Below are 26,836 nucleotides of genomic sequence, written 5' to 3' on the forward strand. Positions count from 1 at the left end.
CCGGAGGCAGAAGATGAGCGCTCCCGGAGGCAGAAGATGAGCGCTCCCGGAGGCAGAAGAGGAGCGCTCCCGGAGGCAGAAGAGGAGCGCTCCCGGAGGCAGAAGAGGAGCGCTCCCGGAGGCAGAAGAGGAGCGCTCCCGGAGGCAGAAGAGGAGTGCTCCTGAAGGCAGAAGATGAGCACGCCTTCACATTAGTAAGGTCAAAAGAAGTCATATTCTAAATCTGCTTGAACTGTAAAATCAAAGGGGCTTTTTTTTACGTCAACTTTTTTTTTTTTTTTTTTTTAATTACGGTAGATCTTATTTTTATATGGCTAAAAAAAATCACTTTGCCTGACAATTTGGAATGTACATTTTCTGCAGGCCTTGTCTATGACACGTTGATGCTGAAACATCAGTGCATCTGTGGGAACACTAACAGCCATCCTGAGCATGCTGGCCGTATACAAAGCATCTGGTCCAGGCTGCAAGAGACAGGTCTTAGGAGCATGTGTGAGGTGAGCAAGGGTTTACAATTTTTTATTTTCCCCTTTTTTTTTTTTTAGCTTTTGGGGATAAGCAAGTCATTGCTTTAAGTCTGATCTCCCTGCTTTTTTATGTTTAGTGTATACGGGGCAGAAAAGCCACTTTGGAAGAACTGCAAACTGTCCACTCCGAGGCGCACTCTCTGCTCTATGGCACCAACCCTCTGAATCGACAGAAGTTGGAGGGTAAATGTTAACATTGATATGGCGATTACTTCCTTTAACCCCTTCATGACCTTGGGATTTTTCGTTTTTCCGTGTTCGTTTTTCACTCCCCTCCTTCCCAGAGCCATAACTTTTTTATTTTTCCGTCAATTTGGCCATGTGAGGGCTTATTTTTTGCGGGACGAGTTGTACTTTTGAACGACATCATTAGTTTTAGCATGTCGTGTACTAGAAAACGGGAAAAAAATTCCAAGTGCAATCCCACACTTGTTTTTTGTTTGGCTTTTTTGCTAGGTTCACTAAATGCTAAAACTGACCTGCCATTATGATTCTCCAGGTCAGTACGAGTTCATAGACACCTAACATGACTAGGTTATTTTTTATCTAAGTGGTGAAAAAAAATTCCAAACTTTGCTAAAAAAAAAAAAAAAAATTGCGCCATTTTCCGATACTCGTAGCGTCTCCATTTTTCGTGATCTGGGGTCGGTTGAGGGCTTATTTTTTGCGTGCCGAGCTGGCCTTTTTAATGATAGCATTTTGGTGCAGATACGTTCTTTTGATCGCCCGTTATTGCATTTTAATGCAATGTCGCGGCGACCTAAAAAACGTAATTCTGGCGTTTCGAATTTTTTTCTCGCTACGCCGTTTAGCGATCAGGTTAATGCTTTTTTTTAATTGATCGGGCGATTCTGAGCGCGGCGATACCAAATATGTGTAGATTTGATTTTTTTTTTTAATTCATTTATTTTGATTGGGGCGAAAGGGGGGTGATTTAAACTTTTATATTTTTTTTTATTTTTTTCACATTTTTTTTAACTTTTTTTTTTTTTTACTTTTGCCATGCTTCAATAGCCTCCGTGGGAGGCTAGAAGCAGGCACAACGCGATCGGCTCTGCTACATAGCAGCGATCTGCTGATCGCTGCTATGTAGCAGAAATGGAGGTGTGCTGTGAGCACCGACCACAGGGTGGCGCTCACAGCCACCGGTCATCAGTAACCATAGAGGTCTCTAGGACCTCTATGGTCACCATCCTGACACATCGCCGACCCCCGATCATGTGACGGGGGTCGGCGATGACGTCATTTCCGGCCGCCCGGCCGGAAGCGATAGTTAAATGCCGCTGTCTGCGTTTGACAGCGGCATTTAACTAGTTAATAGGTTCGGGCAGATCGCGATTCTGCCCGCGCCTATTACGGGCACATGTCAGCTTTTCAAAACAGCTGACATGTCCCGGCTTTGATGCAGGCTCACCGCGGAGCCCTGCATCAAAGCAGGGGATCTGACCTCGGACGTACTATCCCGTCTGAGGTTAGATAGGGGTTAATGTCAGATCTCCCCTTTTACAGTAGTGCTAAAAATATTAGCAGTCCAATATGACTAACCAGATTAATCACTGTTTTTGGTAGAAATTTTATTCCCACATGTCAAGCAATTTACCAGTTGGTGTAGTAGATTCTGTAGATTCTAAGAAAACCACGAGACTCCGCATTCATGATCTGTCCCTTCTTTTAAAAATAGTGCACCTATGCTATGAAAACGGCTGGGATGTTGGCTTTGTGCACTTGTTTTTGGTGTTTATTTGCTGGTTTGTTCTCTTTGTAATCTGCTAGTAACTGATCTCCACTAACCATTCCCCTTTCCTCATACAGGATCTTTGACCTCCATGTTCGTCCGTCTACCTTGTGGAGGGGTTGGGGTGAGTGTTTATTCCAAAGCTGCTTTTAGTGTGTTTAGCTTTTTTTCTGGCTAATATGTTGCCACTTCTAGATTACGCTTGGCACAATCATTCTAGATAGCGAGGGAGTAGATTGAGTGATGAACATTGCAGAATTACAATCATGATTTTGTATATTTTTGCTGTTGAGCCAAACACAACCAATTTTGATGAGGCTTTGTCAGAGGTTTTGCATTTTCGATGGGATAGATGTGATGATATCTTCATGTGTCTAGGTTGACAGTGATACAATTTGGAATGAGGTCCACTCCTCTGGGGCGGCTCGACTCGCAGTGGGATGTGTGGTGGAACTTGCCTCCAAAGTGGTTGCCGGAGAGCTGAAGGTGAGACCCTTTTGTGTATGGTAATATTTCTATCTGCCACTGTAAACTTTTCCACTAAAATGTGGTTCCATTGTGGATATTTGTGATATAGTAATACATTTTGTCCTCACCTTGTAGAATGGCTTTGCTGTGGTTAGGCCTCCCGGTCACCATGCAGAGGAGAGCACGCCAATGTAAGTTCTGTCCTGAGAATTTCATCTTGTGCGTTGATAGGGTTAAACGGGTTGTCCACTACTAGGACAACCTCTTTTTGATCCAGATGTTTGGCCCCCATAACAAAAATAAAGCCTATACTCACCTCCTGTGTCAGCGCCGTTCCCACGATGTCGGCTCTCGGGACTCCGGTGCTGCTGTTTTGACATGTGATGCCGGCGCCCAATCAGTGCTGGCGTGACTGTCCCCACTTTCGGACAAATCGAACATGAAGAGTATGTCCAGACTGCAGCTGATCTCGGACTTTCTCTTCATACTGATTTCAACACCACGCAGGGACAGTAAAGCCAGTACTGGTTGAGCGCCTTCGTCACACGTCACAACAACCACACAGGAGCCCCGGGAGATGGAGTGCCAACACAACGGAAAGGTGCCAACACAGGAGGTGATCATAAGCTTTATTATTTTATGGGGCTCAAGCGAGGGGTATGAGAAGAAGTTGTACAAGTATTGAACAACTTATTTAAATCTTGAATTGTAATCTTTTTATTATTTTTTATCTTTAATATTTTTATTGGGTTTCAACAAAATTGGTATGAAAACGGAAGATTCCAATTACGTTCAATAGCAAAAAAAAAAGATTTGACGGTTGTTAATAAGTTATCGTTAAACATTAGAATATAAGTATAATCAGCTTTTGATTTGTAATTTAATCTACACATTATTTCTTACATTTTAGGGGTTTTTGCTACTTCAATTCTGTAGCAATCACGGCGAAACTTCTCCAGCAGAGGTTCAATGTTGGGAAAATATTGATTGTAGATTGGGTGAGTGGCTACTAAATCTATACTGCCAATCTATAGAAAAAAAGTGTCATTATTTATAACATTGATTTGTATGTTTTAGGATGTTCATCATGGAAATGGCACCCAACAGGCATTCTACACAGATCCTAGTGTCCTTTACATATCAGTCCACCGCTATGATGACGGAAACTTCTTCCCAGGCAGTGGGGCACCCGATGAGGTATGTATATTTATTTTATGATGGCGTTTATTAGGACGTGACATGATTGTCTGTTGAAGCGTTCAGACAGGTAATTCTTTCACAGGCATATGATGAGTGCGGATCGAAAGTCTTTCAATTCTAATCCAACAGCTTCTCCCATTACCATGCACGCAGCTTTAATATTCTAAACAACAATGGGCAATATAATAATCATTGGAAAAAAGGTATTAAGCCCCAGTACAGTTGTTGATGCCTGCGTGTTTGCTTTTTTCTGTTCCTTTAAAAAAAAAAAAAAAAAAAAAAACAACTACATGTATGGCACAAGTCGGGCACAGTTGTGTGGAGCAGGTTCAGGGGCTGAGCCCGCACCATACCTAGCAGCTGCTGGCTTTGTTACACACCTAAGGCTTACTTTTAACAGCAGCTGAGCTCCGCTCACTCCTGTTAAGTCCTTTAAACACCACTCTCAATTTCTTCACGGCTTCATTTAAGGCGTGTGGTCCACACAGTGCGCCATTACAGATTTCCTTCGTTCTCCACGTAATGCGATCTTGGGGTGCAGATAAGTTGCCATGCCAATCATGGACTTGCTTAAGGCCTCCATATCTGTTGCAACAGTCCTCCATTAAAGACCAGGTCGTGGCTGTGCTTCGTAGGAGTCTGTAATTTTCTCTAGTCTGTGATTTTACAAACGTCAGACGTTCACATGTTCAAGTGAATCCCTAAGTGGATTTTTAAAAAAAATGTATAAATAATAAAAAAAAACACCTTAAAATTCTAATCATTTTTCCCCCTCCTTTAAAAAGTAAGAAGTTTAAAAAAAAAAAAAAAAAATCATTCAGTGTTTATATAAATCTAAAATAAATAAATATACCGTAAATTTAAAATATAAATATGTTCAAAATATTATATTAATATTATATTAAATATAAAATAAATAAGTAAAATGACTTAGCCTGTACTTAAGGGTCACCAGTTTTGTCATATAACAACTGAAACTATCACCTTTTTCTGCGCCTGCGCTACATTCCATAAGTGCTTTTATACCCCTGTTTCCCCTGTTTATCCCCCCAAAACCTTTTGAAGTTCTCCCATGCTGTATGGTAATCCAATGGGTGCGACTTCTGGCCTCTCCATCCCTCCCCAGGCTGCTGCTCACTGTCCTCTTGTTTTGATTGACATGGATGACGCCTCCCGCATCACCCACATTGCCCGGCGAAATCTCACTTCTGCGCAGAGAAATCGCTGCTCGCACCTGCGCACTATGCTTTTCACCGCACTCTTCTGTCCGGCACATGAGCTGGCGCATGAACACTTATGCTTTTGGCTCTGCCCATAGTAGGGCAAAGCATAGTGCGCAGGTGCAAACTGTGATTTCTCTGCGCAGGCACAAGCTTTCGTGCAGCAATGTGAATGACGTAGGAGGAGGGATGGAGAGGCCAGAAGTCATGCCCATCGGCCCAGACCGACAGGATTAGCAAACACTGCAGGAGAACTTCAAAAGATTTTTAGAGGGTATACAGGGGGAATCGGGGGTCATAGAAGCATTTATGGACTGCAGCACAGGCACTGCACAAGGTGATAGTTTTAGTTGATATACGACAAAACTGGGGACAGACTGCCTTTAAAAAAAACAAACCAAAAAAAAAAAAAAAAAACAACCTCCAGAATTGCCTGCTTTTGTTCATTGCCTGTCTGCAAAAAAAAAACAAAAACGTAAAAACTGGACAAGTTTGGTATCGCCATAATCGTATTGATCTGCAGAACTTTTATTAAAGATCATTTTTACCGCACAATGTACACTGTAAAAGCAAAACTTAATTTTTTTTGCAATTTCCCTGCACTAATATATATATTTTTTTGGTTTTCCAGTACATTCTCTAGTTTCATGAATGTTGTTAATCAAAACCATAACTCATCTAAAAAAAAAAAACGAGCCATCATATGGCTATGTAGTGGGGGGAAAAATTGTAGCTCTTAGAATGGTAGGAAAAAGCAAACATTGGATATGACGGAAAGCGTTTACTGTGTTGTACACTGCTCCGTACTCCCCATTGTGTCACGTTTAACTTTTCAGTGCATTTTTAGTTATATTTTTTGTTCTGACATGGATTTATAGACACCCACGTTGTGCATTATGGCTGTTTACTTGTTCCCTGCTGTTCGCATTACCGGACATAATTCTTATTTTTAAAGGCCAGATTATTATTGTAATTATTCCTGCTAAAGGTGAAATTACCATTTCAGATGCATCTGGAGATTCTATAGTTTATGCAAATGTTTTTCATTTGGAAGACAGAATCCAGTGGAATTGTGAACTATGTGGCCGTGTTAATAATCATGGACGTACGTGTATAGAAGTGCATGCTTATGTCTCATACTGGGTATGGAACAAGGCTATTGTTTAGGTCGCCAATGTCCTCATAGACTGCTGCTAGAATTTAGGCAATTTGTGAGAACAGCCTGTGTTTCTTCCCATATTGATGTGAAAATTGCAGTTATTTGTCTTAAGAAAAACAATTCGTAGTTGAATACAACTGTTTATAGAGGTCTGTTTTGTTCTTGAACTCTTCTTTTGCTGAAAAAGAAAAAAAAAAGTTTATGAAAAATAAAGTAGATTTCATGTTTCTAATGCGTATGGGGCTGATGGACGCCCCCGCAGAATGCCTGCCTCTGCACGGTTTGCTTGACCAGCTTACTTTTGTATTTTCTTGCTGCTTTTTGTTTTGTAAAGCAGTTTTTTGCTTCTTTTTGTACAGGTTGGCACCTCAACTGGTGCTGGGTTTAATGTGAATATGGCTTTTACTGGAGGTTTAAATCCACCCATGGGTGATGCCGACTACTTGGCTGCTTTCAGGTAAGCGGAAATGTCACAGTCCATGCATGTGCCACACTTTAGTCTGATACAAATGGTCGAGAGATCAGGTGTGCAGTTGGAGTCAAAATTATTCAACCCCCCAATTGCAATTTAGGTTTATCTTTATCTTACAAACTTTCTGCTGTTTTGCAATGAAGCAAGAACAATTTAAGTTGCTCAGCACAACGAATATAATAAGAGGTTTCTCCAAATTCAGCCCAAAGTACAACTTTTAGGGCAGTCTCAGAATTATTCAACCCCTTCATGACAAGCGTAGAACCACTTTGGCTTTCATGACCTGCCACGAACTTGAAGCATCACACCAGCTTCTGGCATCGATCCTGAGGATTCTTAGCCCCGTCCGTATGGGCAATGGCCTCCCAGTCGGTAATATTCTTGGGTTTTCATGAGTGGTCCAAAAAGTTGAAGATAAAAGATCATTTGTATTGCAAAAACAAAGGAAAAATATACAAAGGCATGGAGTAACATTTCTGAATGAATGAATGAATTCGAGAGGCAGACATAGCCACGTCCCGCCTTACCTCTGCTCCACCCAAAACTGTGATTTAAATTACAAAGTGTTTCAAAAATTGTGCAACTTTTAAAAGTGTATTAAGCCAGGTTTTTGCATGAACCCTTTTGAAAGCTTGAGTGTTTAAAAGAAGCTCAAAAGTTTTAAATTTTTTTTTGGCGTGATAGTCTGTCGTCTTCTCCATAAATGCCAGGAAAAAAAATGGTGTGAACATTCCCTTAGAAGTGCTGAAGATCTCCATGCCCAAACTCCTAGACGTCCACCTCTACTCTCCCAAAGGTGTATGTGTATTTGGATCCATTATGCTCCAAAAACATATAAATAAGCCACCCAGGTTTTGGGACTCTGTCCTGTGGAGCATCAGTGGACTATCAAGCTTATCAATGATCGCATGCATATCTCAAAGTCCACCTAGACTTGGGTTCAGATGTCTTGGAAGATTCTGGAATGGCTGTCAGTCACCTGACTTGGACACCATAGGAAATCTTTGCTGGGATTTCAAGAAGGTTTGAGCAGCACACAAAACCATTATTGTTAGTGATCTGGAGGCTGTAGCTCTTTAAGGAATGGGCTAAGATTCCTCAGGAACTTTGCAAGAAGCTGATGTCAACTGTATATTGGCTTCTGCTGGGTACCGCACATCCGCCCAATGTTCAAATCAATAGGTGATGAATGTGAGCATCCATATGGCACTGGGAACAGCTGATCGGCGGGGTGCTGGGGGTCACACATGCAGCAATCTGGTATCGATGACCTATCTTAAGGATAGGCCGTCATCGTAAAAGTCCCAGAAACTTAAATTCAACTGGGTAAACCTACTGTATTAGGACTCCAGTGTTCATGTGATGGAAGAAAAACCTTTGACTGTCACGAACATCAGTTGGCATGTGATGATGCATATTTTTGTTACTCCTCAGGACTGTGGTGCTGCCGATAGCCAGCGAGTTTGCCCCAGAAGTTATTTTGGTCTCCGCAGGATTTGATGCTGTAGAAGGACACCCAGCTCCTCTGGGAGGGTACATGGTTACAGCCAAATGTAAGTTGATGAGGGTATTATACCTTAAAGGGAACCCATTTGAATTTTCATGCTGCTTCGAACTACATGAAGTCACTAAAATACTAGCCTTAGAAGCGAGACTGGCACAAGGAAAAGTTTCTGCTGGGTGGTTCCCATCTTCTACCACCTCAGCTTGATTGACAGTTCTCTCCTTAATATAAAAAAGCCCATCAATCAAGCTGATCCAGAGGGGGCCCGCTTGGCAGACACTTCTCCATGTGCCTGGACTCTTTCACTATGTGTTTGTAAAACTATGTCTGAAATCCTGCAGCGCTTCAGAGTAAAATACTTTTTCTGTGTAATAATGGACTTGTTAGAATGTCCTGCTGCTTGTGACTCAGGAAGCATTAAAGTGATATTAATTTCCCATTTTCTCCTTCGCCTCATTGGGGGACACAGACTGTGGGTGTATGCTGCTGCCAATAGGAGGCTGACACTAAGTGATACAAAAAAAGTTAGCTCCTCCCCTGCAGTATACACCCTCCTGCTGGCTCTCAGCTCCTCCCCTGCAGTATACACCCTCCTGCTGGCTCTCGGCTCCTCCCCTGCAGTATACACCCTCCTGCTGGCTCTCAGCTCCTCCCCTGCAGTATACACCCTCCTGCTGGCTCTTGGCTCCTCCCCTGCAGTATACACCCTCCTGCTGGCTCTCGGCTCCTCCCCTGCAGTATACACCCTCCTGCTGGCTCTCAGCTCCTCCCCTGCAGTATACACCCTCCTGCTGGCTCTCAGCTCCTCCCCTGCAGTATACACCCTCCTGCTGGCTCTCAGCTCCTCCCCTGCAGTATACACCCTCCTGCTGGCTCTCAGCTAACCAGTTCTTGCTTAGTGTCTGTAGGAGGCACATGGGTCTGTTTCAGACCCCAACGTTTTTATTTTATTGTTTACTTTTCTTTAAATTTTTATTTTTTAATTAACGGAGTGAAGGGGGCGACGGTTCCTTTCAAGGTTCCGATCTCCCCCGAACCATCAACAGGCGAGCACAGCGAGTATACCTCCCCGTACCCTCTCCTGCGACGTGGGAAGCCGTGCCTGAGCTCACTTCAGGGGCGACGGTTCCTTCATGGTCCCGATCTCCCCACACCAGCAGCAGGCGACCACATGGAGTGTCGCCTCCATGTATCCTCTCCTGGAGCCAGGCCTACAGCCGGACAACTGGCCCTGTCCACCCGGACTGAACTCCGTGGCTGTACAGAGGCCCCTCTCTATGGCGTCCGAGCAGCCCCCACTGTCCCACCACTGTGAAAGCGGATGGCACAAGGAGGCGGACGGTTCCTCTCCACCTCCCTAACAAACGGATGATGGATTGAGGCTTATCCCTGCACCGTCCACGCTGCACAGAACAGCGCTGAAACCCACATCCGCGGCGGCTCCATGCCGGGACGCGCACCAATGGTGAGTGGATCCATCTTCAGTGGGATATCCACATGCTGACAGGCAGCCTCAGCCACTTCCCTGTGGCCCACCTCTCTGAGGTAACGCTCTGGATGGCTGCAAAAATTTAGTCCCTGGCTTCGGCCGATTTGTAGGCCGCATCCTGGAAGTCTTGCCTGGAACGACCCACTGATGACGTCCGCCGGCTACAGAAATTTAGGCCCCGGCTTAGGCCTATTCAGCATCATGTCTGTGGCTCCGCCCCCCAAATTGGCGCTTCTCGCTCTGCGAGATTTTATCAACTCTGCAGCTCCCGGTGGCCATCTTGGTCCACCCGGCCAGCTCACACTGGGGTGACAGTATTTTTGCATTAAAGGGGCACATCGACTCTACATCAGTACCCGGGTAAGGAAGTACCTGGTCTTAAAGGCACACGATTAGTAGTCCCTGGTCTTAAAGTCATATGACCAGTATTCCCAGTCTTAAAGGCGCATGACCAGTATTCCCTGGTCTTAAAGGTGCATGACCAGTATTCCCTGGTCTTAAAGGCGCATGACCAGTATTCCCTGGTCTTAAAGGTGCACAACCAGTATTCTCTGGTCTTAAAGGTGCATGTCCACTATTCTCTGGTCTTAAAGGTGCATGACCAGTATTCCCTGGTCTTAAAGGCGCATGACCAGTATTCCCTGATCTTAAAGGTGCACAACCAGTATTCTCTGGTCTTAAAGGTGCATGTCCACTATTCTCTGGTCTTAAAGGTGCATGACCAGTATTCTCTGGTCTTAAAGGCGCATGACCAGTATTCTCTGGTCTTAAAGGTGCATGTCCACTATTCTCTGGTCTTAAAGGTGCATGACTAGTATTCTCTGGTCTTAAAGGCGCATGACCAGTATTCTCTGGTCTTAAAGGCGCATGACCAGTATTCTCTGGTCTTAAAGGCGCATGACCCAGTATTCTCTGGCCTTAAAGGCGCATGACCAGTATTCTCTGGCCTTAAAGGCGCATGACCAGTATTCTCTGTTCTTAAAGGCGCATGGCCAGTATTCTCTGGTCTTAAAGGCGCATGGCCAGTATTCTCTGGTCTTAAAGGCGCATGACCAGTATTCTCTGGTCCTAAAGGTGCATGACCAGTATTCCCTGGTCTTAAAGGCGCTTGATCAGTCCGAGGAGCCCTCCGCCGCCGACCCCAGCTTTATCCTCTAGTTCCCCTCAGTGGACTTCTTCACTGACCAATCCATGGTTCTCTGACCAGGAGATTGAATCCCTCTGTGTACCCTCTGTGTTTGGAGTGCTCGCAGGACCAATATACATGGTCCCTATCCTACATGGGAGCCGTCGGCTAGCAGGGGCCGCAAGTATTCTAGAAACGTGCAGGCGTCTAGAAACATACAGGCATCTAGAAAACGGAAGTTTTTCATTTCCTGCTCCCTCACCAATGATTTGAGGACAACAAGGCTCTGAATATGGATTGGATATTGCCTGAGCTTGCCAGAGCTTCAGAGACTAAACTCCCTCGAGAGTATTTGCCATTCAATTCGGATAAGCGATTCACTGGACAGAAGCCTCTACGTGGGATGCCATGCCTGGCCTGTTTTTTTAAGGGTGACGGGTCCTTTAAAGGGCACCGATCTCCCCACACCATCAACAGATGAGCACACGGAGTGTCGTCTCCATGTTTCCTCTTCTGTATCCAGGCCTATCGCCAGACAACCTGTCCTGTCCACCTGGAGACCTGAACTCTGTGGACATATAGAGGCACCCTTTTTGGCGTACGAGCTCCCCCCTCTGCATCACCACTATTTAGTGGATGATGCAAGAAGGCGGACAATTCCTCTCCACTTCCCTGTTAAGAGGTTGATGGATCGAGGGTTCCTAATTTTTATCTCTGCACCGTGAAAAGAGGAGATGGCAAGAGACTATGACCTGCTGGATGCAGCCGCACATTCTGCCATGGGGCAGAATAACCGGGTAGAATCTCCTGTGGTATACCTACCAGTATCCCTACCTGATGGGTCATCAATTAAAAATACCACGGACTGTCAGATAGTAAATCTGGTTCGTTTCGTCTTGCGGCTTCGGGTCCAGCGCTCTATCCTCCCTAGCGGCCGCATGGATTGCTAGAGCAATGGTCTCCTGGCTGGAGACCTTAACTACCTTGATTCACACCAGCAACAACTGGCCAATCAAATCCTTTGAGCGGGAGTCTGACAAAGGATTGTATAAGGATTGTCCAGCACAGTCTAGATCTAAGGGATCTTGTTCCAAACAGGGAGACGAAAAGTAACATCGACCCTGGACCTCAAACTTCTAACAACCTTTGACATGGTCCTCCTTCTTTGGATGGAGTTTCTCCGCTCAGCCATTACTTCAACAGAAAAAGGTGCAGTTTCCGGCATCCATCGACATTCGGGTTGCTTGCCCTCTGCAAAAATTCCTTCGCCTTTCAATTCGTCAACAGCATTTTCAAATCACTACCTTGTCCTTCGGCCTTGCTTCCGCACCCAGAGTGTTCGCTCAGGTCATGGCGGATGTCATGTTTTTCTTGCACTCTAGAGGCGTGCTCGTCCTGCCCTGTTTGGTCTGTCTAGCCGCTCTTCCAGGACTACGCTGAGTCGTCTATATCTCTTGCGATACGTTCTCTCCTGGGCTGGCAGCTACACTTAGACAAGTTCTCCTCATTTCGAGCCCAGCAGATATCCTTTTTGAGGATGATCCTGCACACTTCTAGAAGGATGGTAATTCTTCCTCGAGACAAGGTCATGGCCCTTCAACAGGGAGCTCGCGCAAGGAGAGTTCTGAGGACTTGATTACTCACCCCCTCATTTCATTCGCTTTGCTAAGAGAGTTCTGAGGAAAAATGGTGACGACAATGGAAGCGGTTTCCTTTGCTCCGCTCGTTTTCAGCAAGTCAAACAGACTTTCAGACAATAGTCTCTGAGCTCCTTCTTCATCCAGGGCCTTTCTCCCGGTTCAATGGTTGTTAGTAACTACCAATGTCAGTCTTCTTCTCCCCATCATTGTTCTGGAGATCCGAACGGTAGTCTTACAGCAGGTCCACTGCCTTCTGGCGGGTCACCCTATCCGAATTCAATTGGATAATGCCATGACGGTGCCTTACGTCAGTCATCTAGCAGGTACCCACTGTCAGGCACCATGACCGAGGTACCTCACTTTCTCTGATGGGCCGAAGTCTATTATTCGGTGATCTCGGCAGTATATATCCCAGAAGTAGAACTCAGAACGGCAAACAAATTCAGCCGAACTCCCCTTCCACTGCTTCCGAAAGCCTTTCGGAAGCAGAAAGGGGCACCAGTGATCCTCAGAGATCCGCACTGACCACATCCGTTTTTTTGTTTGCGGAGCTAGTATCTTCTCGCCTTATCGCAGCACAACTGCAAGTAGGGACTTTCTCACAGGGAGTTTTCACACGTAGTTCTTCCCTATCGCATACCGTTAGATCATTGGGACCTTATTATTCCTAAGAGCCTTACAGTAGGCTCCTTTTTCATCCGGGCAGACTTTACTATCAGGGAAAGTCGTCCCGTTCTCCTCTGCGATATTCTCACTCTGACGAGTCTTCGGAGCTAGCTTCTCTGCTCTTTCAGACTTTTTTCCCTTATTACCTTCGAGGCAAGGTTGTCCTCAGGCCATCTCCATCCCTTGTTACCAAGGTGGTACTGTATTACCACTGTTATGAGGGCATAGTTCTTCCCTCATCTCTTTTGGCCCCATATTCTGGACGAAGTGAGTGCTCTGAGTAGGTATGTCTTGAGGACGGCGTCCTTCTGAAGGTTGGATGTTTTATTTGGGCTTCCTGACGGTAGAGGAAGGCTTCCTGACATTTTCAGGAAGGGTTTAGCCGTTTCATCGACCATGATAACATGGTGAATTCCTTTCACCATCCAGGAGTCCTTCCGTGCTAGATGTCAGCCTATCTCCCTGTCTATCAAGGGTTCTAGGCACCAGGCATCAGCAAGGCACGCCTGCAAGCTTGCGAATTCGTCCAGTCCACATGCATTCTTGAAGCACTATAATTCCCACACTTCCACAGATGTGAGTCTGGGCAGGCGGACTCTGCAGGCCACGGTGGCGCACTTGTAAGTAGCGGTTACACAGGGCCTGATCTATTGTTGTCCCCACCCAGGGACTGCTTTTGGACGTCCCACGGTCTGTGTCCCCCAATGAGGCGAAGGAGAAATAGGGATTTTTGTGTACTCACCGTAAAATCCTTTTCTCCGAGCCATTCATTGGGGGACACAGCTCCCACCCTGTTATTAGCTTATGCTTGTTTTTTTATAATATGACATGCTATACGCTCATATATTGTTATTGATCTCCTACTGCTTTTGCACCGAACTGGTTAGCTGAGAGCCAGCAGGAGGGTGTATACTGCAGGGGAGGAGCTAACTTTTTTTGTATCACTTAGTGTCAGCCTCCTATTGGCAGCAGCATACACCCACGGTCTGTGTCCCCCAATGAATGGCTCGGAGAAAAGGATTTTACGGTGAGTACACAAAAATCCCTATATCTCGAAGCTGATGTATTTTTTTTGTTTTGTTCTTTAAATATATAGTACCAATCAAAAGTTTGACAACTGTTTATGGAATGTTTTTCCTTGTTCCTACTGGAATGTGCACATTTGAGATTCACACTGAAGGAACACAATATGGAAACAAGGAGTAAAGAAACATGTATTAAATAGTGATGAGCGATTATGCTCGGATATTGTTATCCGACCATTCTCAGGTGTTACCCAAGTCTCTTGGGCGTGCTCGAGTATTATGTTCGAGTCCCCGTGGTTGCGTGATTCGCGGCTGTTAGGCAATCCCTGCATGTGTTGTGGCTGTCTACCAAACAGGCAATACTCACATGTGTTGCGGCTGTCTAACAGCCGCGAATCGGGCTAAAGCCAGGACTTGAACATATTACGCCCGAGATACTCGGATAATACTATATCCGAGCATGCTTGTTTATCACTAGTGTAAGACCTTAAATCCTCAATGTTCACCCCTTTTACTAAGACCGCTTTACACCCCCTTGTCGTTCTCCTTAGCAGTTTCATCAATTAATCACCTGGAATGGCTTCTAGTGAACAGGCATGCCTCATCATGAGTTAACTTTTGGAATCCTTGGGCTTCAAACAAGGTTTCTGACCATCAGGTGTATTTTGCAGTGGCAGGGTTGTACACCGTTCCTTACAGTGCTCAGCCCTATTCTACGACTGTTCTAAGCTAGAATATGGCAAGAAATACTCAACTAAGTAAAAAGAAACGACAGTCCACCATTACTTTAAGACATGAGGGTCAGTCCAAAAAATTGCCAGAACCTTAAAGGCATTTTAATGTGCTATCATGAAAACCATGAATCACTATGATGAAACTGTCACTCATGAAAACTACCCCAGGAAAAGAAGACCAAGAATTAACTTTGCTGCAGAGGATAAGTTCATCAGCGTTACCAGCTTCAGAAACTGTAATTAGACTGTTCCTCAATTAACCCCTTCCCGACCTTTGACGCATACGCTGCGTCATGAAAGTCGGTGCCATTCCGACCCATGACGCAGCATATGCGTCATGGAAAGATCGCGTCCCTGCAGGCCGGGTGAAAGGGTTAACTCCCATTTCACCCGATCTGCAGGGACAGGGGGAGTGGTAGTTTAGCCCAGGGGGGGTGGCTTCACCCCCTCGTGGCTACGATCGCTCTGATTGGCTGTTGAAAGTGAAACTGCCAATCAGAGCGATTTGTAATATTTCACCTAAAAAAACTGGTGAAATATTACAATCCAGCCATGGCCGATGCTGCAATATCATCGGCCATGGCTGGAAATACTAATGTGCCCCCACCCCACTCCTCCGATCGCCCCCCCAGCCCCCCGATCTGTGGTCCGCTCCCCTCCGTCCTGTGCTCCGCTCCCCCGTCCTCCTGTCCGCTTCCCCGTGCACCAATCACACCCCCCGCGCTCCAATCAAACCCCCCCGCACTCCGATCCCCCCCCCCGCACACAGCGACCCCCCCGTGCTCCGATCCACCCCCCCGCACAGCGATCCCTCACCCCGTGCTCCAATCCTTCCCCGTGCTCCAATCCTCCCTCCCGTGTTCCGATCCACCCCCCCCCCATGATCCGATCCACCCCCCCGTGCTCCGACGCCCCCCCCCCCCGTGCCCTGATCTCCCCCCCCTTATACTTACCTGGCCGCCCGAGGTCCGTCCGTCTTCTTTCCTGGGCGCCGCCATCTTCCAAAATGGCGGGCGCATGTGCAGTGCGCCCGCCGAATCTGCCGGCCGGCAGATTCGTTCCAGAGTGAATTTTGATCACTGAGATAGGTTATATCTCAGTGATCAAAATAAAAAAATAGTAAATGACCCCCCCCCCCTTTGTCACCCCCATAGATAGGGACAATAAAAAAAATAAAGAATTTTTTTTTTTTTCACTAAGGTTGGGGTAAGAACTAGGGTTAGGGTTAGGGGTAGGGTTAGGGGTAGGGTTAGGGGTAGGGGTAGGGGTAGGGTTAGGGCTAGGGTTAGGGCTAGGGTTAGGGTTTCGGTATGTGCACACGTATTCTGGTCCTATGCGGATTTTTCCGCAGCGGATTTGAAAAATCCACAGTGCTAAACCGCTGCCGATTTATCGTGGATTTACCGCGGTTTTTCTGCGCATTTCACTGCGGTTTTACAACTGCGATTTTCTATTGGAGCAGTTGTAAAACCGCTGCGGAATCCGCAGAAAGAAGTGACATGCTGCGGAATGTAAACCGCTGCGTTTCCGTGCAGTTTTTCCGCAGCATGTGTACAGCGATTTTTGGTTCCCATAGGTTCACATTGAACTGTAAACTCATGGGAAACTGCTGCGGATCCGCAGCGTTTTCCGCAGCGTGTGCACATACCTTTAGAATTAGGCTATGTGCACACGGTGCGGATTGGCCGCTGCGGATCCGCAGCAGTGTTCCATCAGGTTTACAGTACCATGTAAACATATGGAAAACCAAATCCGCTGTGCCCATGGTGCAGAAAATACCGCGCGGGAACGCTGCGTTGTATTTTCCGCAGCATGCCAATTCTTTGTGCGGATTCCGCAGCGTTTTACACCTGTTCCTCAATAGGAATCCACAGGTGAAATCCGCACAAAAAACACTGGAAATCCACGGTAAATCCACAGGTAAAACGCAGTGCCTTTTACCCGCGGATTTTTCAAAAATGATGCTGAAAAATCTCATACGAATCCGCAACGTTGGCACATAGCCTTAGAGTTGGGTTGGAATTAGGGTTGTGGTTAGGGTTAGGGGTGTGTTGGGGTTAGGGTTGTGGTTAGGGGTGTGTTGGGGTTAGGGTTGTGGTTAGGGGTGTGTTGGGGTTAGGGTTGTGATTAGGGTTACGGCTACAGTTGGGATAAGGGTTAGGGGTGTGTTGGAGGTAGAATTGAGGGGTTTCCACTGTTTAGGCACTTCAGGGGGTCTCCAAACGCAACATGGCGCCACCATTGATTCCAGCCAATCTTGTATTCAAAAATTCAAACGGTGCTCCCTCACTTCCGAACCCCGACGTGTGCCCAAACAGTGGTTTACCCCCACATATGGGGTACCAGCATACTCAGGACAAACTGCGCAACAATTACTGGGGTCCAATTTCTCCTGTTACCCTTGAGAAAATAAAAAATTGCTTGCTAAAACATCATTTTTGAGGAAAGAAAAATGATTTTTTATTTTCACGGCTCTGCGTTGTAAACGTCTGTGAAGCACTTGGGGGTTCAAAGTGCTCACCACATATCTAGATAAGTTCCTTGGGGGGTCTAGTTTCCAAAATGGGGTCACTTGTGGGGGGTTTCTACTGTTTAGGCACACCAGGGGCTCTGCAAACGCAACGTGACGCCCGCATACCATTCCATCAAAGTCTGCATTTCAAAAGTCACTACTTCCCTTCTGAGCCCCCACGTGTGCCCAAACAGTGGTTTACCCCCACACATGGGGCATCAGCGTACTCAGGAGAAACTGGACAACAACTTTTGTGGTCCAATTTCTCCTGTAACCCTTGGGAAAATAAAAAATTCTGGGCTAAAAAATTATTTTTGAGGAAAGAAAACGTATTTATTATTTTCACGGCTCTGCGTTATAAACTTCTGTAAAGCACTTGGGGGTTGAAAGTGCTCACCACACATCTAGATAAGTTCCTTTGGGGGTCTAGTTTCCAAAATGGGGTCACTTGTGGGGGGTTTCTACTGTTTAGGCACACCAGGGGCTCTGCAAACGCAATGTGACGCCCGCAGACCATTCCATCAAAGTCTGCATTTCAAAAGTCACTACTTCCCTTCTGAGCCCCCACGTGTGCCCAAACAGTGGTTTACCCCCACACATGGGGTATCAGCGTACTCAGGAGAAACTGGACAACAACTTTTGTGGTCCAATTTCTCCTGTAACCCTTGGGAAAATATAAAATTCTGGGCTAAAAAATTATTTTTGAGGAAAGAAAACGTATTTATTATTTTCACTGCTCTGTGTTATGAACTTCTGTGAAGCACTTGGGGGTTCAAAGTGCTCACCTCACATCTAGATAAGTTCCTTTCGGGGTCTAGTTTCCAAAATGGGGTCACTTGTGGGGGGTTTCTACTGTTTAGCCACATCAGGGGCTCTGCAAACGCAACGTGACGCCCACAGAGCATTCCATCAAAGTCTGCATTTCAAAACGTCACTACTTCACTTCCGAGCCCCAGCATATGCCTAAACAGTGGTTTACCCCCACATATGGGGTATCAGCGTACTCAGGAGAAACTGGACAACAACTTTTGGGGTCAAATTTCTCCTGTTACCCTTGGGAAAATAAAAAATTGCGGGCTAAAATTCATTTTTGAGAAAATAATTTTTTTTTTTTATTTTCATGGCTCTGCGTTATAAACTTCTGTGAAGCACTTGAGGGTTCAAAGTGCTCACTACACATCTAGATTAGTTCCTTTGGGGGTCTAGTTTCCAAAATGGGGTAATTTGTGGGGGATCTCCAATGTTTAGGCACACAGGGGCTCTCCAAACCCGACATGGTGTCCGCTAATGATTGGAGATAATTTTCCATTTAAAAAGCCAAATGGCGTGCCTTCCCTTCTGAGCCCTGCCGTGCGCCCAAACAGTGGTTTACCCCCACATATGGGGTATCTGCATACTCAGGACAAACTGGACAACAACATTTGTGGTCCAATTTCTCCTATTACCATTGGCAAAATAGGAAATTCCAGGCTAAAAAATCATTTTTGAGAAAAGAAAAATTATTTTTTATTTTCATGGCTCTGCATTATAAACTTCTGTGAAGCACCTGGGGGTTTAAAGTGCTCAGTATGCATCTAGATAAGTTCCTTGGGGGGTCTAGTTTCCAAAATGGGGTCACTTGTGGGGGAGCTCCATTGCATAGGCACACAGGGGCTCTCCAAATGCGACATGGTGTCCGCTAACAATTGGAGCTAATTTTCCATTCAAAAAGTTAAAAGGCGCGCCTTCCCTTCCGAGCCCTGCCGTGTGCCCAAACAGTGGTTTACCCCCACATATGAGGTATCGGCGTACTCGGGAGAAATTGCTCAACAAATTTTAGGATCCATTTTATCCTATTGCCCATGTGAAAATGAAAAAATTGAGGCGAAAATAAATTTTTTGTGAAAAAAAAGTACTTTTTCATTTTTACGGATCAATTTGTGAAGCACCTAAGGGTTTAAAGTGCTCACTAGGCATCTAGATAAGTTCCTTGGGGGGTCCAGTTTCCAAAATGGGGTCACTTGTGGGGGAGCTCCAATGTTTAAGCACACAGGGTCTCTCCAAACGCGACATGGTGTCTGCTAACGATGGAGATAATTTTTCATTCAAAAAGTCAAATGGCGCTCCTTCCCTTCCGAGCCTTACCATGTGCCCAAACAGTGGTTTACCCCCACATGTGAAGTATCGGTGTACTCAGGAGAAATTGCCAAACAAATTTTAGGATCCATTTTATCCTGTTGTCCATGTGAAAATGAAAAAATTGAGGCTAAAAGAATTTTTTTGTGAAAAAAAAGTACTTTTTCATTTTTACGGATCAATTTGTGAAGCACCTGGGGGTTTAAAGGGCTCACCATGCATCTAGATAAGTTCCTTGGGGCGTCTAGTTTCCAAAATGGGGTCACTTGTGGGGGAGCTCCAATTTTTAGGCACACGGGGGCTCTCCAAATGTGACATGGTGTCCGCTAAAGAGTGCAGCCAATTTTTCATTCAAAAAGTCAAATGGCGCTCCTTCCCTTCCAAGCCCTGCCGTGCGCCCAAACAGTGGTTTACCCCCACATATGAGGTATCAGCGTACTCAGGACAAATTGGACAACAACGTACGTGGTTCAGTTTCTCCTTTTACCATTGGGAAAATAAAAAAATTGTTGCTGAAAAATCATTTTTGTGACTAAAAAGTTAAATGTTCATTTTTTCCTTCCATGTTGCTTCTGCTGCTGTGAAGCACCTGAAGGGTTAATAAACTTCTTGAATGTGGTTTTGTGCACCTTGAGGGGTGCAGTTTTTAGAATGGTGTCACTTTTGGGTATTTTCAGCCATATAGACCCCTCAAACTGACTTCAAATGTGAGGTGGTCCCTAAAAAAAATGGTTTTGTAAATTTCGTTGTAAAAATGAGAAATCGCTGGTCAAATTTTAACCCTTATAACTTCCTAGCAAAAAAAAATTTTGTTTCCAAAATTGTGCTGATGTAAAGTAGACGTGTGGGAAATGTTATTTATTAACTATTTTGTGTCACATAACTCTCTGGTTTAACAGAATAAAAATTCAAAATGTGAAAATTGCGAAATTTTCAAAATTTTCGCCAAATTTCCGTTTTTATCACAAATAAACACAGAATTTATTGACCTAAATTTACCACTAACATGAAGCCCAATATGTCACGAAAAAAACAATCTCAGAACCGCTAGGATCCATTGAAGCGTTCCTGAGTTATTACCTCATGAAGGGACACTGGTCAGAATTGCAAAAAACGGCAAGGTCTTTAAGGTCAAAATAGGCTGGGTCATGAAGGGGTTAAAAGCCTTCATAAATTGTGAACAGACATAAAGCTGGTTTTGCTACCTTCAGTCTGAATTGACAATGTGCACATTCCAATAAGAATTAGGAAAATCATTGCATAAATGGGTGTTTCCAGACTTTTGACCAGTACTGTATGGATTTATAAAAAATGTAATACACTGTTTAGAGTAGAAAAAGACACTGGTTTCTTTTCCATTAAACTGTTCACATTTGTGTTGCTGCTTCCGCTTATAACATGACAGCCATCAGCGACACTCAACTTACCCTTTTGATTTATAGAGATCTGTGATTTTTTTTGCAGACCATTAACTGTTTTACCTTTCTCACAAAGGTTTTGGATATCTAACACAACAACTTATGGGGTTGGCTGGAGGCCGTGTTATTCTTGCATTGGAGGGAGGCCATGATCTGACCGCGATCTGTGATGCCTCTGAAGCCTGTGTATCTGCTTTGCTGGGTAATGAGGTAAGAGGGAGAATTTACATTTAATTTCATGTAACAGTCCATTCACATGTCCAGGTATTAATGCTAGTATTAAAGCCAGATTCCAAAAATTACAAGTATGAAATGTATACCTAGGGCTTCAATGATAAGGGGACGTTCTCTACTTCTACAAGAAAAGAAGGTTTTATCTGACTGCGATTCTTTACGGTGCAAGCAGTGAGATTATGGAACTCTCAGTCACAAGATGCAATGGTCGATTCTCTAAACAAGTACAAGGAGGGCCTGGATGCCTTTCTTGGTAAACATAATATTACAGATTGTGACTATTTGACTCAGTGATGGGACGTTGATCCATGGAACAAGTCTGATTGCCAGATGTGAAGTTGGAAATATTTTTTTCTCCTAATATGGGGCAGTTTACATCTTCCTCTGGATCTACAGCACACTGGTATTGCTGTGCAAATGCTGACGTGCATTCATTGCGGCATAAGACATCGTCTACCTGTTTGTAAAAATGAAGTATTACATTTTAAAAAATGCCAATTTTTTCGCATTGTGCAATCTTTTATTGACCACACTTCCATCAAACACACAACCGTCCTATGAAGTACTTATTTGCTCCATTGTCGAGCCGCTAAGCTCACAGATTCACTCACTGTTCAATGCGTGCAGTGGCTGATATACAGCGATGGACCCAGGGAGGGTGAGTAAGGCCCAGTTTGATTTTATTAAAACAAACTGACTTTATGATTAAAGGGGTTTTTCAGTTTCGGAAAACACTTGTCCCCTGGCTGAAATGTATATATTGTAATAGTCTTAAGACGCAATAATAGTGCAACTAGATCAGTTTTTCCCAAACTCCAGTTCTCATGGCCCCCACCAGATCATGTGTTCAGGATTCCTTTAGTATTACACATGTGAGAGAATCTGTAGCATTTTTCTGATGCCTTAATTATTATTCCTGTGTAATACTAAGGAAATCCTGAAAACATGATCTATTGGGGGCCGTGAGGACTTGACTTTGGGAGCAAAGCGGGAACTCACCGATTCCGACATCACAGGCAGCTGCCGCCACCTTTTAGTGTGGCAATTTTTTTAACCTCCTATTATTAGTCTTTTGGGCTTCAACCTTGTCCACATGCTGTTGTCACTTTCAGGAACTGTTAGCAACTTTTAGGATATGTGCACACCGAGTCTTGTAAAATTTTTGGAGCGGAAACGCCAAAGTTTTGTGTTTTTGAGAAGAATTTGAATTCTAAAAACTCCTTGAAAATCTTTGCGTCCTCATACCCTTTTATATTCATAACACTGGTTCTGGTTGACGGAAATGAAGCAGCACTAACACGTTAAGATTTTGTTTGGATGGAGGAAGCGTTAACCTGAACCTTTCTTCTGCTTCTATATTCACAGTTAGAACCGCTCCCGGAGTCCGTGTTACAGCAGAGGCCGAACAGCAATGCAGTGAGCTCTATGGAAAAAGTCATTCAGATCCAAAGTAAGTATAGAATCACTTACCGCAGATCATTTATGGACTATGTGTACTCTGAAATGTCTTTACAAATTTCTTAGAGTAGTTCGCTTTTGTCTTAGAATCCTACTGCAGTATAGGGCAGGGAAACCTGCTTCTTACTATACCTGTTCAGTCATAATTTGGAGCTCTGCTGCTCTGAAATTCAGGTTTCATATGCAAATTAGTCTCCTAAATGCACTGGGGTGAAACCGTGCATTTGCAGTCCTCGACTACCGTTCACTTCTCCTTACCAGTACTGCCTCAGTTTTTTTTTGATTGACCGTGGAGAACGAAGGTGATGTTGTGCACCAGAACCTTTGTCTCCACTATCAATCAAGAAGTGGAGGACTGCGCCATCGAGGAGAATAGAAGAGGAGCCAAGGACTGCAAGTGCACTGATATGCCCACCAGCGCATAAGCAAGCCTAATTTGCATTTTAATAAAAAATGAATTTCCTCGCTACATAGTGCCAGGTAATGACTGAATATAGATATAGTTGGATTTGTGTTTCCATGCACTATCCAGCAGTAATTCTGGTTTCTTTGGCACATTCTTACTGACAGGTTCACGTTTAGATTTCTAAAATACAGAAATGATGCTTTTCAGTATCTTCACATCTATACTTTCAGTAGTACTAAAGGAAATGTGTCATCAGAAAATGACCTGTTATTTAAAACCGTTTTTTATGTTAAAGCAGATCTGTCAGGAGATTTCACAATACTAACTGCATACATTAATAGATACTTACCGGTACTTTGAAAATCCATGTCAGAATTTGTGTAATCTTGATATTAAAAAGAGCATTTTGAGTTCAAATAGTTAGAAAGCTCACAAATCCAAGAGTGTTCATCTGACTGAAAGCTGCAGCTTGTACTGAGCACTGTGATGTCTCGGCAGGAAGGAGGGACACTGAGGATCTGGCAATCAGGCTTTAGGTTTGCACTTTAAAAAAATGATTATATAGCCATTCCAACATTGTTTATACCAGCCTAATCAGGTGTAAGATATCTATTTTACTATGTAGGCAGTTTGTATTGTAAAATGTTGTCACTAATCTGTTTTTAAACGCATTTTTTTTCTTACAAAAATGTGATTATTTTTGTTGTTGTGGTTGAGACTGGTGGATTTTTTGTGTCCTCCTATCAGTACTTAAAATGAAAAAAAAAAATCGTGTATCTGGTAATTTGTAATGCTTCCTGTTCTGCCTAACAGCCTCTTGAACATAGGCTGAAGTACAGAAAGGGCTAATCATAGCAGAGATCACTGGGAAATGTGACCATTGCCTGTTGTGAATGGTGGATCCTGTGTTACCTATTCTGTATAAAATTTTCATTATCATCACAGACAAGATAACAATGAATGGTGACTGCTGAAAAGTAATTACAAAAAAAAACAAAAAAAAAAACAACGATGAATATAGTATTAGGCTTAGTGGCCAGAAAGGACAGTAGGTCATTTTCTGATTACACATTTCCTAATTTATACAAGTTCAAACAGGTGCCATTACTACTGGTAATAAGTGGAGGACAGAGGAGCCTCTTAAATAAGAATTTACAGGTCTGCGAGAGCCAGAAATCTTGCATGTTTTTAGGTGATCAAATACTTATTTTCCCCCATATTTTGCAAAATAAATCTTGCTTAATCAGACAAGGTGATTTTCTGGATTTGTTTTCTCATTTTGACTCTCATAGTTGTGGTCTACCTGTGATGTCAATTGCAGGCGCCTCTCATCTTTTTAAGTGGGAGAACTTGCACAATTGGTGGCTGACTAAATATTTTGTCCCCCACTGTAATCTATCCCCTTTTTTGAATGGAGCTATGGTCGTATATGTGCGCTGCTACACTCTTCATCTCCATGTAACTGCTGGATATAGCCGAGCTCTGCCATCTGTCAGTCCAATAGGATCTACTTTATGAGCAGCCTGCAGGCATGTGTCAGTGGTCACATACTAGTGATTTAGGTGTATCCCCAGAATATCACTTTCAAAATGATAAAAAAAAGCAAAAGCCATGGAGATGTAGGTGCTGATCCTATCTTTCTCTTGTATAAACCTTGCTGCACCAGGGTCAGGTGCATCTCTGACACTCCCTAGGACAGGCACAGGTTAGAAAACTGCCTATAATATCTAATTCTCTCAATGTCTGGGCTCTAAGGCTATGTGCACACGTTGCGGATTAGCCTTAGGAACTTCTTGTGCGGATTCTGCCTCTCCTGGCAGAAAACGCACCTGCGGATTTGTCGCGTTTTTTGTGCGTTTTTGCTGCTGTTTTCTTGCGGATTTGCTGCGTTTTTTACCCCTGCGGTTTTCTTTAATTGAATGGGTACAAAAACGCTGCAGATTCACAAAAAAGAGATGACACGCTACTTTTAAACCGCAGCGTTTCCGCAGCGGATTTTCCGCAAAGTGTGCACAGCATTTTTTTTTCATTGATTTACATTGTACTGTAAATCAATTGTGGATTTGCAGCGTTTCTGCACTGCAAATAACGCTGCGGATCCGCAGAGAATCCGCAACGTGTGCACATAGCCTAAGGCTATGTGCACACGTTGTGGATTCTCTGCGAATCCGCAGTGTTTTTTGAGGTGCAAAAACGCTGCTGATCAGCAATTGATTTACAGTAAATCAATGAGAAGAAAAAAAATGTTGTGCACACTTTGCGGAAAATCCGCTGCGGAAACGCTGCGGTTTAAAAGAAGTAGCATGTCACCTCTATTTCTTTATCGCCTCTCATTGGGGGACACAGGAACCATGGGTGTATGCTGCTGCCACTAGGAGGCTGACACTATGCAAATAAAAAAGTTAGCTCCTCCTCTGCAGTGTACACCCCACCGACTGGCATTAAACTCTTCAGTTTTTAGCTTAGTGTCAGTAGGAGGTGGACACGGGTCTTTCTTTAGACCCTTATCTACCTCAATGTGCGTCGTTTCTTTTCAGGTTTTTTCCGGATGGGATACAGGGTGAACAGTCACACCTGTAGTCCCTCAAGCGGACTATGAGTACGGCGTGTACTGCCACCCCGTATCCTCATAGATCCCTCAGCAGGACCAAGAGCCTGGCACACAAGCGTGCTCAGAAGTCCGGTCCTGGCCCGTCCCCCACCCACTCGCCCACCAGAGCCTGTCGGTCGGAGGAGACGAGGACGTCCATCAGCAGCTCCTATGGACGTCTGATACCTTCTCAAGGTTAGTAGCAGACGACGGGGGATTTTACTAGGTAAGCATTTCACGGGGCCTGCTTACGGCACACTCCTGCCTGCAGTTTTTCCTTCAGCGGTCGCTGGCTCCTAATTTAGGCCCCGGCCTTTCCCGGGGCCTACTTGCGGCGTACCAGCTGCCCTCAGCGTTCCCCCCTCAGCGTTCTATGCGGCGGCCTCTCCGGCGGCGCTCACCTCCACAGCCAGCTGGGGCCTATTCCGCCGATTCTTCTCTGGCGGCAGCGCTCCCTCCCTTATATGCGGCGGCTGCCGCGCCGCTCTGCCGGTCAGCGTCTGCGCCGCGGGGCTCTTCCCTCCGGTCACTGGCTCCAAATTTAGGCCCCGGCTTTTCCGGGGCCTACTCCGGCGACTCTTCTCCGGCGGCAGCGCTCTCTTTCTTTCATGCGGCGGCTTCAGCGCCGCTCTGCCGGGCAGTGTCTTCGTCGCTCTGCCGGGCAGTGTCTGCGCCGCGGGGGTTCTTCTCAGCGGGCACCGGCTTCTAATTTAGGCCCCGGCTTTTCCGGGGCCTACTTCCGGTGCCGCGCTCCGCCCACTTCCTTCTTCATCGGGCGGGCTTTTTCCCGCCCGACATACTGTGCCTGCTCATCGGCGCCCCCCTGTCTGGCTCCGCCCCCTTCCTCCAGGGACAGAGTCTGTGTGTGCTCACCGCTTCTTAGCTGCAGGAGCTCACGCAGCGCGCCCCACACCTTCGCCACTGCATCCTCCGTGGGCACAAAATCTGCACAGAATCCAGCACCTCAGGGCAGGAGTTCTCCTCCGGCAAGTGGGACATCTTCCAGGACGGGTCCGTGAGTAGCTGCACTGCAGACTGACACCCCCCTCTGCCCCACTGTCCCCTAACCCACTGGCATCTTCAGAGGACCTCTCAAAATGTCTTCCTCTAAAGGGGGCCGCTCTCGCCCCCCTACTTC

The 26,836-nt window shown here is 45.2% G+C and overlaps 1 protein-coding gene across 2 annotated transcripts in view; it reads left to right on the forward strand.

Annotated features, from left to right (window-relative positions):
• HDAC4 (histone deacetylase 4) overlaps positions 1-26,836 on the forward strand; it is a 213,280-nt gene that overhangs the window by 170,650 nt on the left and 15,794 nt on the right. For both annotated transcript variants that reach the window (XM_069733292.1, XM_069733293.1), the window contains 11 exons: positions 364-497; positions 605-710; positions 2,340-2,386; positions 2,641-2,748; positions 2,866-2,921; positions 3,641-3,728; positions 3,808-3,927; positions 6,669-6,766; positions 8,216-8,334; positions 21,087-21,220; positions 22,610-22,694. In XM_069733292.1, coding sequence (XP_069589393.1) covers positions 364-497; positions 605-710; positions 2,340-2,386; positions 2,641-2,748; positions 2,866-2,921; positions 3,641-3,728; positions 3,808-3,927; positions 6,669-6,766; positions 8,216-8,334; positions 21,087-21,220; positions 22,610-22,694 — 1,095 coding nt within the window. The remainder of the gene's footprint in view (positions 1-363; positions 498-604; positions 711-2,339; positions 2,387-2,640; positions 2,749-2,865; positions 2,922-3,640; positions 3,729-3,807; positions 3,928-6,668; positions 6,767-8,215; positions 8,335-21,086; positions 21,221-22,609; positions 22,695-26,836) is intronic.

Source organism: Ranitomeya imitator, chromosome 7 (assembly GCF_032444005.1).
Source record: "Ranitomeya imitator isolate aRanImi1 chromosome 7, aRanImi1.pri, whole genome shotgun sequence".
Classification (NCBI taxonomy): domain Eukaryota; kingdom Metazoa; phylum Chordata; class Amphibia; order Anura; family Dendrobatidae; genus Ranitomeya; species Ranitomeya imitator.